The sequence below is a fragment of the Zalophus californianus genome, chromosome 1 (assembly GCF_009762305.2).
Source record: "Zalophus californianus isolate mZalCal1 chromosome 1, mZalCal1.pri.v2, whole genome shotgun sequence".
Lineage (NCBI taxonomy): Eukaryota > Metazoa > Chordata > Mammalia > Carnivora > Otariidae > Zalophus > Zalophus californianus.
In genome coordinates, this window is record NC_045595.1 from 203,280,376 (window position 1) to 203,293,686 (window position 13,311).

Sequence of the window (13,311 nt, forward strand, 5' to 3'; positions counted from 1 at the left end):
CTATGGTAGAATCTTTCCTTGTTTCTTCCAGTTCATGGTGACTGCAAGCAATCCTTGGGTTCCTTGGCTTTTAGATGTTATCACTCCAGTCTTTACATGGCTGTCTTCCCTCTGTCTCTTCTCTTCTTATAAGGACATTGTCACACCTGTCAAGGACCAGCCTACTCCAGTATGACTTCATCTTAACTAATTACAACTGCAAGGACCCTATTTCCAAATAAGGGGGCATCTGAAGTTCCTGGTGAACATGAACTTGTGGTGGGACACTGGTCAGCCTGTGACAGAGCCCCACCATCCACCCCTTCCCTCCCTTCAGAGCAGACCCTTACCCCATGCAAGATGCCCTGCCTTTTCTTTCCAGTGCCCAGAAGTAGTGACCTCAAAATAAAATGGCATCCCCTCCCTCCAGGAAGTCCCGGCCTAGCTAGTGGGAGATCAGAGAACCCAAATCTCTTCAGGGACAGGCATCTACATGCCCAAGGGACACCCACTTGGAATTTTTTTCCAGCTTTATAGAGATGCTTCAGGATTTCTTGGCTCCTGGCCAATCCCAAAGGGAAAGAGCCCTCTGAGCCTTCCAACGGGCCATTCCAGACCAAGGTTTACAACCCAGATGGGAAAACTGGCACTTGCTCCTTCAGCCTCACCTCGAGCCCAGTTTGGGGTCTTCTCCATGGGAGCTGCTAAGGAAGCTCCGCCCCCCCATCTTTCTGACTGACCAGCCCCTTCCCCCTGGGGGAGCCGAGGTCCCCCTGCTCAGAAAGCTGTGAAGGAGTGGTGGGTTCCTGGGCCTCTTGTAACCCAGCTGAATATTTTCCAGGTTATCTAACCAAACTCCTGCAAAACCACACCGCCTATGCCTGTGATGGGGACCATTTGAATCTACAGTGCCCTCGGCATTCTACGATAAGTGTCCAATCAGCATTTTATGGGCAAGATTACCAAATGTGTAGTGCCCAGCAGCCTGCCTCCCAGAGGGAAGACAGCGTAGCCTGTGTGGCACCCACCACATTGCAGGTACCACCCTTCATAGATGCTTTAAGATGATAAAGTGGTTCTCATTCTCTCTCCCTCCCTCCCTCCCTCCCTCTCTCCCTCTCCCCGTCTCTCTCTCTCTCTCTCTCTCTCTCTGTATATATGCTTGTGATTACACAGTTCACTTAAAGCAAACCTGATCCATGAAAACCCCAGTTCATACAAATCACCAATTTCACGGGTGAGCTATTATTTGCTTCTCAAAAGGATTCTTCACCAAACAAGTCTAAGTGGAATTCCTACTTCCTGGAGAGTTCCCATAAAACACTTGCAATATGAATTTATCCAGAGGCACACTCCTCACTGTAGTAAAGCCAAGTACAGTCACGTTGGGCTTTGACCTCCAGGACCACCCCTCCTGTCAATACCCCAGCAGAGAGGGAAGAGTGTGTATGCTTTAGTGGAAATGACAAGGTCTCTGTGAGGCCAACAGCCAAGGTCATGATCAACTTCTCAGAGAATGCACTGGAGGAAGGGAAACCTCAATCACAGTTGTTCTTTAAAAAATGGTTTGCAGGGTGCCTGAGTGGCTCAGTCCTTGGGCGTCTGCCTTCGGCTCAGGTCATGGTCCCGGGGTCCTGGGATCGAGCCCCGCATCGCGCTCCCTGCTTGGCGGGAAGCCTGCTTCTCCCTCTCCCACTCCCCCTGCTTGTGTTCCCTCTCTCACTGTCTCTCTCTGTCAAATAAATAAGTAAAATCTTTAAAAAAAATAAAATAAAATAAATAAATAAAAGATGGTGTGCTTCTCCAGTTGTGAATGATGACATTATTCTAATTTGGAGCTACTTTGGGCAGCCTCTGCTAATTTGTTCTTCTATTGGACAGTACCAGGAATTTGTGGAGGGTGGCTAAGTCTTTCTTTCTTTCTTTCTTTCCTTTTCTTTCTTTCTTTCTTTCTTTCTTTCTTTCTTTCTTTCTTTCTTTCTTTCTTTCTTTCTTTCTTTCTTTCTTTCTTCCTTCCTTCCTTCCTTCCTTCCTTCCTTCCTTCCTTCCTTCCTTCCTTCTTCCTTCCTTCCTTTCTTCCTTTCTTTCTTTCTTTCTTTCTTTCTTTCTTTCTTTCTTTCTTTCTTTCTTTCTTTCTTTCTTTCTTTCTTTCTTTCTTTCTTTCTTTCTTTCTTTCTTTCTTTTAATTGGCATTAGGGAAAGATTTGGTATAGGAGGAGGTCAAAGCTAATATTTCAATGGGGATTTTAGACTACTCCTGGCTCTTTGATTTTTTTCAGCCACAGGAAATGTGGGTAAAGATAAATTTATGAGGACGACTAAGGAGTGATGGGATTAGCATAAGGCTGTATAGCTCTCCCAGAGGCCCAAAGAGGAGAAGCACAAATAATATGATAACTTAAGGATTTTCCTATTTCTCACACCATTTGTTGCTTCCATCCCAAGCATTGTAGTATCTGTGTAGTCATGTGATTGGTAAAGATACCCGCTGAGTAGCCAAAGGAATATGTTTGAGTGCATTCCCTGGATGTGGATTCCACATCCTGAGGAGAGGCCACATGTTTCTTCCAGGGATGAGCACTTTCCTTGTGTGCCCCCCACCCCATTCCTGCCCCTTGGCTGCCCCTGCAGGAGCCGTATTCCTGTTGGCCTGCCCCCAGTCCTCACCCCAACTTCCCTGCCCACCCATCCCTGGTACCCAGGCCGTCTGTTGCTGTCCTGGGTGCATAAAAGGAACACTGGCCAGTGCCAATAGGACGGGAGTGCCTGCTTTGGGAAAGGATGAACCCCTGGCAGCTCCAAAGCCTGGGCACCACCCTCATCCTCCAACATGGGTGCCTGGCTCTGCCAGGCAGGCCCGAGGGAAGAGGATGTTTCCATAGCCAAGCAGACAAGTTAGCATTTGTGAACACAGCTCTGAAGTTGCGCGGAAGGTTTGTTTGCCAGAAGCATCCGCGTGCACTACTCTTTCATCCAGAGATCAAGAGAGGTTTTATTCCGTGTCTTTTGACTGGCCTTGGGGACCGTGACAAGGAGCTTCCTCTACCTCAGAGTGAAAGTGCCCAACATGGGAGAGAACAGGCGTCACAGTCCACCCAGGAACCCCTCAGCTGATCTGGCCCGTGGCTGAGTGTCACCAGGAAGGCCCCCCTCCCCTGTGCATTTTTCAGCCGTGACACTGTTTGGAAACAGCCCTGCCTTGAGTCCCACTCTGTGGTTGTAATACATATGTGGAGCCACCCAAGGGCTGAGTCATTTCACGATGACCCTCGGCCACAAGAATGTGTCCCGTCATCTGTGTGTGTGTGTGTGGGGGGGGGGGGGTCCTCAGGGTCTCCCTGGGCATGTTTCCTGATTTCATACACATCTGCTGGGCTCCTGAGGGGATAGCTGGTAGGGCCAGCCTCCTCCATGGACATATGCCATGAGCCACTATAGGAGCACGGCAACTCAGGCTCGGGAATCTGTGCTAAATTTAGTCCAGTACGTTCTTGGGAAATGTCCACTGGACTTGGGGTCCTTTTAACAGCCACAGATTGTAAGGCTTCTGTGACTGTCATGGGCAGGGTTTGCTCCATTTGGGAAGCAGAAGAGCAGAAGCGAGGCGCTAGGCCCCACTGGGACCCCATGTAGGGGTTGGTTAAGCGTCTGCCTTCTGCTTGGGTCATGATCCCAGGGTTCTGGGATCGAGTCCCGCATCGGGTTCCCTGCTCAGTGCAGAGCCTGCTTCTCCCTCTCCCTCTGCAATTCCCTCTGCTTGTGCTCTCTGGCTCTGTCTATCTCTCTGCCAAATAAATAAATAAAGTCTTAAAAAAAAAGTAGCTTTGTGAAAACAAACAAGCAAAAAAACAAAACAAAACAGAACAAAAACCGAAGGGGCGAACTGCCCGGAAAAAAATTGAGAGCAAGAGACATTTGAAGGAACATGTGTAAGCCAAATGCTCAACAGCAAAGCCTGAGCATTCCATGAAGAAAATTGCTCCAAAGGGAACCAGTGGCTCCTGTGCCCTGGAGGCTGGTGAAGGTGGGAATCAGCTTCTTAATTTTTATCGGTTGGCCTGTGTTTGGGTTGCGTCTCCAAGGCCTCCCCCAAATGCTGAGTTCTCTGTGGTCGGTGCCTGGCCATTTCCGAGGCTGGAGAGTTACGGCTGTGATCCCTGATCCCCACGGCACTGTCCCAGCCCTCCCAGAAGGGAACTCCGAGGCCTGTCTCGCCCACGCTCTGAGTTTCTCGGATCTTGCTCATATTTCCTGGAGCCTCCCCCATGTGGTACTTTTGCCAAAACCATCGGCAGCACTTCCAGCCAAGGCCGACTGGAGGCTGGTCTTTGGCTGGGGGTCTGCCACTGTTGGGTCAGGTGTCCTGTTCTGGGAAAGACAGGGAGGCAGGGAGCCGACCTGATCTCGCCTTAGACGCAGCTCATGGCCGCTTGAAGGTTCTTTGTGCGGACCCCAGGCCGGACAGACAGGTGTCTCTCCCTTCTCGGAGCCCAGAGCCGCCCGGGTGTGGGGTCTCCCAGACACTGCATGTGGTTTTTCAAGCCTATCCCTTTTCTACCCCCTCATTTTAGAAGGTGCTGGACGAATGCCAGAACCAGCGGGCCTGCCACCTCCTGGTCAATAGCCGTGTTTTTGGACCTGACCTTTGCCCAGGAAGCAGTAAATACCTCCTGGTCTCCTTTAAATGCCAGCCTAGTAAGTAATGTCTGAGGGGGACAGCGTGTTTGGGGTGCGGGTTCCCTGTTTCATTCACAGCCCTCATGGAGATTCTCTGCCAGTTGGTATTTGTCCCACTTAGAGACTTCTTAATAGAGATGTCCTACCCGTTTTTGTAATTGTGGGTATCTGGGTGAAGTTTGTGTGTATTTGTGTGTGTGTGTACACCCGTACATCCGTGTGCTTTCTTACAAATCCCTGAATTTAAAAAGTCCTTCCTAATATGTAAACCTCAGTTGTACCCATGCTAAAGGTATCAGGGGTGGCAAGAGGATGCAATTGCTTTTCCCCCAAACGAGGAGCCAGTTCTCCTTTTCAGAGGAAGCCCACCCTGGTTCCAGATATTTATGAACTTGCCTCTTCTGCTTTCACCGAAGCAGGGGCTCTGTACCCAGTGTCTCTTCCTGGACAAAGAAAGCAGAAGGGTTTCTGGCTGGAGCAACCTCTTCTGCTCTGATTCTTGCATTTCTCTCCGTTGACTTGTGTCACCTGTAACGCACATTAGTTTTGTGATTAACCCACTGCAGGCCAAAAGGAACTGCTTTTTAGCGAGTAGGTCACCCTTACAGGCGTGGCGGGTCAGCCCGAGAGAAGCCATAGGTAACGGCAACATTAGAGTCTCCTGGTAATCCTTGAAAAAACTTGTTGAAAAGAAAGCAGAGTTATAGCAACAACATTTAACCAAAGGATTATATTGAAGGAATAATCATTTGAAAAAATTCTGCATTGCCATCCCAACACATCGTTTTTGTTTTTTTGCATTTTGTTCTCTGTTGGTTTCTGCCTCTGGAGCCCAGCATCTTCCCAAGACACTGGCAGCCTGGGTGCCGGGGGCGGGTGAGGCTTTGGGTCGGTCACACATGTGTCGTGTGTGGTCTCAAGTGTGCACTTGAAGAGAAAGCACGGATCCTTTCAGCAAATATCTAGCCTTCCGTCTTAAACCCTTTCCTTGCTGGGGCCTGGATACCTCAGAACTGCCCCTCTGCCTCTTCCCCCAGCCTGTGTGTTCAAACACACATTCACACTCACACGCACATACACACCTTCACACGCTTACAACGTACGCACGGTCGCTCGTACATACACAATAGCATGCCTGTGTGTGCTATTACATGCAGACCCACTGTCACACACATACTCACACGTGCACGTGATCACAAACACCCACAAGCGGGCCCTAACTTGACACCCCAGCTGGGCCCTCCCCAGGAATTCTTGTCAACTCCTGCCTCACTCGGGAACATCCCTTCCAGATCTCCGTGTTCTCAGTCATGTCCTTCCCATGGCAAAGTCTCAAAAACAGCCCTCCTCCTTCGATGGTGGCAAAGACAACCCTTTTTTAAAGGGGCCCTTGTTCAGAACGTGAAGGATTGGAGAATCTGGGTGGTGGGAAATAAGCCCGTCGCTTGTGATTATCTCCCACATTTTCTATACATCGGAAGTTTTTTGTAGTAAAAAGTTGCGAAGGACCAGCCTCTTAGAGAAGGAAAAAGGCCCTCGTGAGATGGCAGAACCTCGAATCTAAGTCAGTGCCAGGCCACCAGCCTTATTCCTGCACCGAGCAATTAGGTCTGATTGCTAATTTCGTTTCAGCAAAACACTTAAGCATTTCCTGTGCACAGGTGTTAGGCTAGCTGTTGGGTATGAAGAGAACTCTCGTGTTCTGTGGAAGTTTCTCGGATGGTGGTTCCACCTGGGACAGCTCCCAACATTCCTTCATCCAGCAAGCACTTGCTGACATCTTCACACAGCTGGTTCCTTCTTGTCCTTTAGGTTCTAACAAATATCACCTTTCTCCGGAAAGGCCAGATCTGTCCAGAAAACATCTCAGCGGGAGCCCTGCTCTCTTGGTACTGTGCAGGTCGCTCTGGGAGGAATTGACCCCGGCAGGGGTGCAGGGAAGGCATTCCTGTCAGGTGATGGTGGGGCTGAGGACTGCCGGATAGGGGTTGGGCACAGGAGCACTCCGTACGGAAGCCTGTGGCCAGAGGGAGCAGGGGGTTCTGGGGAGCAAGCAAGAGCACCGGCCAGGGAGCTGGGGCAGGATCCCCGAGCCCTGATGGCCGAGGAAGGAGGTGGATTCTTTCTTTAAGCAGGGAGGGTGTGCAGCTGAGTTTTTAAAGTCCCCTCTGGCTGCCCTGTGTGGTAACAGATTAGGGGCAGAGCCCTTGTGCCTTAGTCTGTTCGAGCTATTATAACAAAATGTCATAAACTGGGAGGCTTATAATCAACAGAAGTTTATTTCTCATAGTTCTGGAGGCTGGGAAGACCAAGATCGAGGTGCTGGCAGATTTGGTGTCTGCCGAGGGCCCACTTCCTCACCGTTGGCTGTCTTTTTGCCATAACCACCTTGGCAGAAGGGACGAGGAATCTCTCTGGGGGTCTCGTTCATGAAGGGCACTCATCCCGTGCCTGGGGGCTCCACCCTCATGACCAAAGCACCTTCCAAAAGCCCCACCCCTTAACACCATCCAGCTGGGCATTAGGATTTCAACTTGAGTTGAAGGGGGACACAGTTGTTCAGACCAGAGCACCGTGGGTAATGTGGGCAAAGATGACCTGAGGCAGTGCAGGTTAGGAGATGCTCCTGTCCCTGCTGTGAGGTGAAGGAGGAAGGGAGGGGCTCCCCCACCCTCCTGCCTCTTTTTCTGCAGCCCTCTCACCCCCGAGGCTCTCTGTCTCTGGTGCCAGCCTGAGTGTGACACTGATTGTCTGAAGGGGCACCCTGCTGCACCCAGGGGTGTGGGGATCCAGCCCTCATCCTGAGAGCCAACTATGCGCATCTCTTCCCGGCTCCGCCCGTGGGCAGTGAAGTCTGCCACCGCGGGAGCATTTACACCAGGGAGTTGGGCGAACGCTGCCAACCAGGGCTGGCTTGTTGGGTGGTCGGGGAGCTATTTTATAGGGAAACTTTCAGTGTCAGGTCTGTGATTCAACTGTCAAGTGAGGATAAGGCGCTTCCCGCACGGGGCTGTGGTAGAGTGTATAAGTACAGTGTTGTGTAGACTAAAGCTACAGTGCCTTTTGTAAGATGCTCAGCACAGGACTTGTCATGCAGGTGCCCTCAGTGACTGGTGGCCATCGTTCCAGTAGGCAGATTAATGTCATCCTTGCTGAGGATATGAATGACCGAAAGGCAGTGAGACACCAGGTGTTGGGGGGCTGGGGTGAGGTCTGCCCAGGGTGCAGGCAACAACAGGATACCCTGTCTGGGGAGAATTAAAAAAACACATTAAAAGTGACTAAATCTCTCTCTGCATGTTGATAATATTGCCATGCATGACCGTCGAAAGTAACGTCAGTAATCATACATTCTCATCACGGCAGGTACCCTCCCCACCCCGCTTAGAAGGGCCCCCTGCGGATATGCAGGTGCATATCTCTGACATTAAGGAGGACCACCTAGCCCCCCGCTTGGCAGTATTAGGAGGGAGACCTTGTTGCTGTTGTCCTTGAGGAAGCGTCCTGGCTGTGCCTCTGCCCAGGCTCCTGTCACTCTCCCTGTCCACACCCACGGGGCTGTTGGCAACCCTTCTGGAAGGCTCCCCCGGCCTTTTCTAATCTGAGACCATTGAGCACTCTCACCCAGCTCTAAAACAAATTCTCTTTCTCTACCCAAAGTAGCAATCTGTTAGTGGTCCCGTTGTTTTTAGGACCCAGAAGTGTCACTCTTAGGTGACAGTGAATTAGCACATTCCCAAGGAACCAAGAGACTCAACATCACACAGCTACCCCAAGCATGTAATGTGACACAGGCCCCTCCAGGGGGGCCCATCATCTCCTGGATAATTGGCCCATTTTCTGGGACAGGATCACCGGAGGCCTTAGAGTACAGGTGTTGTGTTACTCTGGGTGAGTTTGGCCAGCATCGAGCCCTCCTTTAACGAATGGGCCTTAGTACATCAGAGAGGTGGTGGCTAATAAATGCACTTCATGACAGGCCTTAAAAAGTCTCTTCTAATTTTTAAAAAAATTCTGATGAAAGAAAGAAAGAAAAAGAAAAAGAAAGGAAGAAAGAAGGAAGAAAAAGAGAAAAAGAAAGAAAGAGAGAGAGAGAGAAAGAAAGAAAGAAGAAAGAAAGAAAGAAAGAAAGAAAGAAAGAAAGAAAGAAAGAAAGAAAGAAAGAAAGAAAGAAGAAAGAAAGAAAGAAAGAAAGAAAGAAAGAAAGAAAGAAAGAAAGAAAGAAAGAAAGAAAGAAAGAAAGAAAGAAAAGAAAGGAAGAAAGCAAGCAAGCAAACCAGCCAATCCTGTTAGAAAAGCTTCCAGTTTGCTAGATAAGGCTTGGTTTTCATCCTTTTTGGTGAGCTCTGCCACTGGAAGGCATTCTTCACATTCTTCAGTATTCTCCCAGTTGGAAAGGGGCTTGGGCTTTTTTGGTGTGTCTACCCGCGCCCTCTGTTCTGCATCAAAGGCCATCTTTCATTCTGGGCCTTTGAAGTAAGGCAATATTTTGGTGTTGGTGGGATTTAGCGTTTACTCATAAAAGGCATTGAAAACCTCATCCCAGTGCGGATGTGACTCATCAAAATCAAACCCTCCAATGTCAGGGTCAGACTCAGTGTTCTTTTTGTTTAGCAAAAGAAAACAAAGCTTTTCTTGGCTTTAGGTTTAAACTGTTGTATTAAGATTCCAGTGAACGGGTGAAGGGCATTCTAAACATTGCTTAGTCACCACTTAAATTTTCCCTCCTCTGTTGGTTCCTGGTGTGTTAGGATACTTGGCGGGGCTGGGGCGGTGGGGGGGGGGGGGTGTCGGCGGGGATTCTGTGAGCATCTGTAACCCGGTTTCTGCTTCACACCTTTCATTCACCTTGAGCGTTCCCATCATCATGGATTAAAGAACAGTCCCAAGGTTTATCAGCACCAGGGCTGATGGTATCTTGAGATCCTGAATTTCCAATCTCAATCTGAATTGAGATTTCCTCACTGCTGCTTCTCTGTTTGGTGTAGAAGGGCACGGGAATTCACAAGTTACAGAAAAAGGTGGAATTTATATTTGAAAATCATTTTCTTTCGTGTTTTAAGTTTGGGGCTTCAGCATCAGTGATTCCAGGATATGCAAGTCCCACGGCCACTGTTGCCCCAGTATTTACCACTCACGCCTTCCTGGAAGGCTTCAGTGGGGAGGGGGCTTTCAAACTGGTTTGATTACAATGCAGAGGAAGGAAAACATTTTACATTTTGACCCAGCGTAACACACACACAACTGAAAATATTTTTTAAAAGTATAAAATAGTGTTAATCCTTTTTTTGCGTGATACACTTTGATGCTTTCTAAACTCTTCTTTGTTTTTTTAAATTGCAGGTCACAAATGACTAAGCTGATTTCGTGAATAGAATAGAATAGAATAGAAGAGAAGAGAATAGAATAGGCCTCAAATCACAGTTTAATAAACTTTAGCTTGAGATGTATGAGGGATCTAGGAATGGCCTGCACCTTCAATCCAAAAACATGAGTGAGTCAGAGAAATGAAAGTGGGGGTTGGGAGTGGTCATGGGGGGTACTCATGGTGGATGGTCTTTGGGGGGTGGTCATGGTAGTGGTCATGGGGGTGGTCATGGTAATTGTCATGGGGGTAGTCATAGGAGGGGTGGTCATGGGAGGGGTGGCTATGGGGGGTGGTCATGGGGAATGGTCATGGGGAGGGGTCATGGGCGATGGTCATGGGGGTGGTCATGGAAAATGGTCATGGGGTAGTCATGGGGGATGGTCGTGGGGGATGGTCATGGGGGATTGCCTTTGGGGGATGGTCATGGTAGTGGTCATGGGGGTGGTCATGGGGAATGGTCATGGGGAATGGCCATAGGAGGGGTAGTAACGGGAGGGGTAGTCATGGGGGAGTGGATATCGGGGGGGCTAGTTTTCCTTCTTCTTGACACATTCTTCTTCCCCATCCCAGGCAGTCCATGATAGCCTGAGTAGGTCCTGTAATTTAGCTCCTGTTGGCTTGTTTGGCTGCAAAATGTTCCCGTTTGCTCTGCAGTTGCCATTTCAAAGTAGAAAAATCTAGTACGGGGGTGATACAGTGATTTTTTTTTTTCCTTACAAAATGCTGGGGAGGTGGGGAAAGGAGAACCACACAGGCAAGTAAATGACCATAGTCTCCTTTGTGTTTTGCTTTGCTTTGCTTTTTGCAAAGTTTAAGATAAGTGGCAGGCTAGGAGAAGATATTCGTAACACATATTAGAGGAAAGTTAGCATCCAGGATACATGAATCACTGCTACAGTGTCTAAAAATCCAAAACACAACACGCCAAGGATATGAAGAGGGCTTCCCAAGAGGGCTGTTTTGAGGATTAAATTTACTGATACATTTAAAGATCTTAGAACAGGGCTTAATCAGAGGATGAGCTCAATAAATATTAGCATTTATAATTTTTGAAATGTCTTTATTGAAGTATAATTTACATAGCATAAATTTCACCCATTGTAAGTGTGCCATTCAATGATTTTCAGTAAATGTGCTGAGTCACGCCACCATCACCACCGTCCAGCTACAGAACATTTCCATCATCTCAAAAATGTCCTGTGTCCATTTCTTGTCATTTCCCTTTGTTCCCAAACCTCAGCCCCAATGGAGCCACTCACCTACACTCTGTCTCTATGTGTTTGCCTTTCCTGGAGATCTCAACAGAATAGAATCATACGATATGTGATCCTTTGTGTTTGGAGTGTTAACGATTATTACTTTTAAAAAATCAAATTGTTATGAAACATCTTTATTAATTGAATACTTTTCCAGTACATTCTTTAAAAAAAAAAAACCCAATCAGCTATATTTTCATCAGCAGTGCATTTACAATGTCAACGCTGTGTGACACTGTAAAAGGAAATGTTACTATGGTAGGCGGATTAAACAGACACACAAACCTTTCCCTAAATTCCTTGGGTACAAACCATGGCCTGGTGAGGGTGGTCGTAAGGTAGCACACCACAGCAGCCGAGCGTCTGTTGCTCCTGAATCACCAGACTGGGGGCAGGTTCTTCATACTTCTCTAAAGAGGGACTCTTCACGAGACATGTGCCCTGTTTTTTTTCCCTTTCCTAGCCAAGGAAATCATTTGCTTTTACATCATCTCTCTTTTTATATATGTAAATGGGGGCACTAGAACGTTAGGAAATCTGGTGGTAAGGTTTCATTGGGATGTCTCCAGAAGTTTAATCTACAATCAGGTAATTCTTGATCTTTACCTGTGTGGGTCCAAGTCAACATTTGAGGAAAGGCTCCCTTGAATTAAGGAATGTGTGACCTCAAGTGGAGAGAAAGAGAGAGAACCATTCGTTACGTCCAGGCCCATCCCCAAACCCAGCCCAGCGAGCCCTGCCTTCCGCTGTACCTGGCCCCTGTCTCCTTCACCTGCCCCTTACTGTCATTCCCCCCTCTTCCTGCAGAGGGCTTTTATTCCAGGGTCAGACCCCATGGCTGGTGGGGCTGTTCCCACTGTCCTTCTCAGGGCACAGCTCCAGGGGGGCGATGAGTGGCCAGGGCTTGGGCAGGGCTCCCCGATTCCTCCTGAGGGAAGCTGATGGTGCCGCTGATTTTTGTTTCTGCTTCAGATGAATTAAAAAACAAAACCGTGTGTGAAGACCAAGAGCTGAAACTGCACTGCCACCCTTCAAAGTTTCTCAACATCTACTCGGCGAGCTACGGCAGGAGGACCCAGGAGAGGGACATCTGCTCCTCAGAAGCAGAGCGGCTTCCCCCCTTTGGTACATGGTTTCATGTGGCTCTCGTTTGGTGCCGAGGGCATTGGGGCTCTGGCTTCCCACACAGGGGACAATACCTGGATTAGGGGGAAAGTCAACGGCAGGGAAGAACCACCCACAGGGTGCTGCCTCCTTCTGCCCCACATGCCCAAATCTGTCCATTGTTTAGTCATTTCACAACAAGTAGTTATTGAACACCGACTGTATGCAAGGCCTTGTTCTAGGCAGAGGGGAGTCATCAGTGACCATACAGGGTCTATATGAAACTGACCTTCCAGTAATGCACAAAGGAGTAGTGAGACAACAAACAAACAGAAAGAGCTCATGTGTCATATTTCAGGTGCACACAAGTGCTAAGGGGGAAAGCACACTTCGGGAGGGAGATGGGGAGGCTGGGGTGTCTGCAGAGAGGCACGGCCTTATGGGGTCACCGGCATGCTGAGCAGAGACTTGAAGGAGGAGATCCCAGGTAGAAAGAAGAGCCTGGACCCTAACCAGTTGTTTAGGGTCAAGGGGAGCTCAGGGAATCATTCTTCTTAGGGGTCTGTAGTCTAGAGCTGACAGATGATGGCCAGGATGTGGGGCTGAAAGCTCCACCCATCAAAGTCACAGTGTTATGATTAGTCAGGGATCTCCAGAGAAACAGAACCAACAGGATATACATACCTATATTTGGAAAGAGAGATTGATGTTAAGGAATTGGCTCACACCGTGGTGGTGCCTGGCAGATCTGAAAATTGCAGGGTGGGTTGGGAGTCTGGGAACTCAGGTAAGAGTTGGTGTTTCATCTTGAGTCCGAATTCTGCAGGATAGTTGGCTGGAAACAGGCAGATTTTCTATGCTGCAGCCTGGAGGAAAATTCCTTTTTCAGAAAACCTGTCTTTGCCCTCCAGGCTTTCAACTGATTGG

General features: G+C 48.7%; 1 protein-coding gene across 11 annotated transcripts in view; it reads left to right on the plus strand.

Moving 5' to 3' along the window:
* EVA1C (eva-1 homolog C) overlaps positions 1–13,311 on the plus strand; it is a 73,836-nt gene that overhangs the window by 33,346 nt on the left and 27,179 nt on the right. For 7 of the 11 annotated variants that reach the window (XM_027587406.1, XM_027587403.2, XM_027587402.2 and 4 more), the window contains exons 2-4: positions 821–1,017; positions 4,551–4,674; positions 12,253–12,405. In XM_027587406.1, the coding sequence (XP_027443207.1) occupies positions 821–1,017; positions 4,551–4,674; positions 12,253–12,405 (474 nt within the window). The remainder of the gene's footprint in view (positions 1–820; positions 1,018–4,550; positions 4,675–12,252; positions 12,406–13,311) is intronic. The other 4 variants (XM_027587407.2, XM_027587408.2, XM_027587398.2 and 1 more) reach the window with 3 other exon arrangements.